The sequence below is a fragment of the Pinus tabuliformis genome, chromosome 3_2 (genome assembly GCF_031772625.1).
Source record: "Pinus tabuliformis cultivar Carrire ecotype Pingquan chromosome 3_2, CPIR1, whole genome shotgun sequence".
Taxonomy (NCBI): Eukaryota; Viridiplantae; Streptophyta; class Pinopsida; order Pinales; family Pinaceae; genus Pinus; species Pinus tabuliformis.
In genome coordinates this window covers 1,087,509,311-1,087,512,357 of record NC_142302.1, presented here as the reverse complement: position 1 = coordinate 1,087,512,357, position 3,047 = coordinate 1,087,509,311, and the positions used below count along the sequence as shown (strand labels likewise).

Sequence of the window (3,047 nt, the reverse complement as noted above, 5' to 3'; positions counted from 1 at the left end):
GAGTTCTGCGAGATAGCAATCAGATGATCTATTGAAAGCAAGGATGCTGAGTGATAACGAGGAGATGGGCAGGATGGACGGAAGTCGAACTCGGGGGAGGAAGGGGAATCCGGAGAGAGGCAAAGGGTGACTTGGAGACTACTCATAAAGTTCAGATAGGCAAGAGAGTGAAGAGAGGAGGTAACGATAGTGCTTAAAAGGAGCAGAGCTTTGGGGGAGTCGGATCTGCACCAAATCCTGTTACAATTAGAGGAATTGATGGATGTCTGGGAGGACTGAGACCACTTCTTTCTGTCAGGAAAGGCTGGATTGATGCAAGGTAAACAGAATCGGGTCATGGCAAAGGTTGATGACTCACCTTAGCGTTGCAACATAAGCTGCCCATAATCCTTTCGCAAGCCTTGTTGGCGTGTCTGTCAGCATGCTTATTGAGGTTGCGGAGGATGTGATGATACTGCAGGTTGCCCAATGTTTGGTTCAAGAGCTGGCATCTCTGGATGACCTGCTGAAGGAGGATGTTGGGAGACTCTTTTTGTTGGATCATAAGGCTTATGACAACCGAGGAATCTCCAAAAATCTTTGTTGTTCTTATTCCAAGCCTGTTGAGCTGCGTTAACCCCTGATAGAGAGCCAACGCTTCTGCCCTATTGTTGGATAAATTCGCAAGACCCCATTCGTAATAGAGAACGCATTCCCCATTAGCATTAAGGATCAAGCCTCCTGCTCCAGCTATTCCTGGGTTTGACTTAGGTGCTCCGTCAAAGAACAGGTAGTAGTTGTTGCAAATTTGTAACCAGTTGGTAAACTCCTCCTCTTTTAACCTGATTTTCCATGGATGGATTTCCTGACTGCGCTGGGCTTTCCCTGTATTACCTTTCTGAATGTTGTTGTTTTTATCCAGGATGTAACTAATGAAGCTTCTTTCCTCAACACTGTACTTTGTTACATCAATGTTGCTATGGGTTTTGATTGAAATGGTTTCGAGAGCGAGATTCTTTGCCTTATTACTTACAATTCTTGATGCCGTATTTTTATCCTTAAAAATTCTCCGGTTTCTTGCTAGCCAGATACTCCACAGCATGGTGTAGGGGAGAGTATTCCATACTCTCTTCACTAGGTTGCTTCCCTTATTGCCCCAGGGACAACTCTTTTTCCAGGCAAGAATCACTTCCCCTATTGATTGCTGGGAAGTCCATGGTAACTTATCAACGAGGTCTAAATTTTTCCAACAATCCACAACATAGGAACAGTCGACAAAAAGATGGTGCATGGTTTCTTCAGCGCCACAACAATTAGGGCAGCGAGATGGGCCGTTAATACCCCTCTTTTGCAGGTTCTCTGCTGTTAAGATTTTCCCTTTTAGAAGGGCCCATGTAAAGAATTTGATTTTAGGCAGCGCCTCTGATTTCCAAACGATTCTCCGTTGGTTCCATAATGGCATGGGGAAGGTGCTGTAGCTGATATGCTGGTGTCCTGCTTGAATAGAGTAGTCCGATCCTGAGGGGTCCCAACGAAAGTCGTCCTCTTCATTTTTTTAATGGGTGCTTTACTATGGAGCAGAGACAGAAGAGCGGATAGACTGAAATTAATATCACTGGGGATAGCAGGAAAGGTCCATCCAAGCCAGATATGAGACAAAGGATCCCATCTAGAGATTTGATCAAGATAAAAGATCCCCCTGTTGTTGAGGAAAGTCAAAATAGGAATAGCTTCATCATGCTTGTTTATTGGCTGTTGTCCCAAGATTTTATCAGCCCCAATGTTTATGCTAGTTCCTCCCCTAGGAACTTTGGAAATATTCTGAGTCATCAGAGGAATAGCTTTTTTGCATAGTCGCCAAATTTTTGAGGAGTCCCTATTGGGATATCAGAGTCTAGAAGCTGTTGTCTGGGGAAGTTCAGATATTTGGTTTCCAGAACCCGTTTCCACCACGCCGGAGGACCAGTGATGAGCCTCCAAACAATCTTCCCTCTGAAGGCAAGATTAGTAAAAGTGGGGGACCTAACACCGAGACCCCCTCTGTCCTGTGCCTGAATAACTTGTTTCCAACTGACAAGGTTGAATTTCTTCTTGTCGTTTTTTCCTCCTTGCCAGAGAAAATGACGCAGGACAACTTCCATTTTCTTAAGGAAAGAAGCTGGGGCTTGGAAAAGAGAAAAACGATAAAGGGGTAGAGAAGAAATACCTGATTTAAGAAGGATGAGACAACCTGCTGGGTTGAGCCACATTGAACCCCATTGCTGAACTTTCCTCTTCATCTTGTCAATGATGCTGTCCCAAGTTCCTGCTTTCAAAGGTCCTAGGCTCACTGGCATGCCCAGGTAAGAGAAATGAGTCCAATCTAAATTGCAAGAGACTCCAAAAATATTTGCAATGTTGTGAATGACCTGATTTGGAGCGTTCCATCCATAAATACAACTTTTTTGCTGGTTGATCAGGCCTCCGGAGTACCCCATAAATTGATCAAGAAGAATCTTGAACCTCCGTGCTATGGTGGTGGAGGCTCCTCCAATGAGCAAGGTGTCATCAACGAACTGTGAATGGTTGATATTCTTGGCTCCATTTCCGAATTTTATACCGGTAATGAGACCCACTCTTCTGTTGTGGTTCAGAGCTTGACTAAAGGATTCCGCCATGAGGATGAAGAGATAAGGGGAGAGGGGGCAGCCCTGTTTGAGACCCCTGGAGGATTGAAAGGCTTCACCCAGCCTTCCATTGATGAGAGGGGAGATCCATGGCCCAGAGATGCAAGTAGAGATAAGACTAAGGAAGGGCGACTCAAACCCCAGCTTCTTTAAAACAACAAAGAGGAAGGAGTGCCTAACTCTATCAAATGTGTTTGCCAGGTCAAGTTTGAGGATAAATCATTTCTCCTTCCTGGATAGACTCGAGTGAATGGCTTCTTGCACAAGTATAATAGAGTCAGTAATTTGTCTGTTGGGCAAGAACTCTCCTTGTTTTTCAGAAATCAAAGAGGGAAGGAGAGGTTTGAGTCGTGATGCTAAGATTTTGGACAAGATTTTGTAAGAGGAATTGCAGAGGGATAT

At 44.6% G+C, this 3,047-nt stretch overlaps 1 protein-coding gene across 1 annotated transcript; it reads right to left on the bottom strand.

The window, feature by feature from the left end:
- Positions 1-1,808: 1,808 nt before the first annotated feature.
- LOC149184460 (uncharacterized) lies at positions 1,809-2,636 on the bottom strand. The gene has a single exon (XM_089415341.1). The coding sequence runs from the start codon at positions 2,634-2,636 to the stop codon at positions 1,809-1,811; it is 828 nt and encodes a 275-aa protein (XP_089271467.1).
- Between the last annotated feature and the right edge of the window lie 411 nt (positions 2,637-3,047).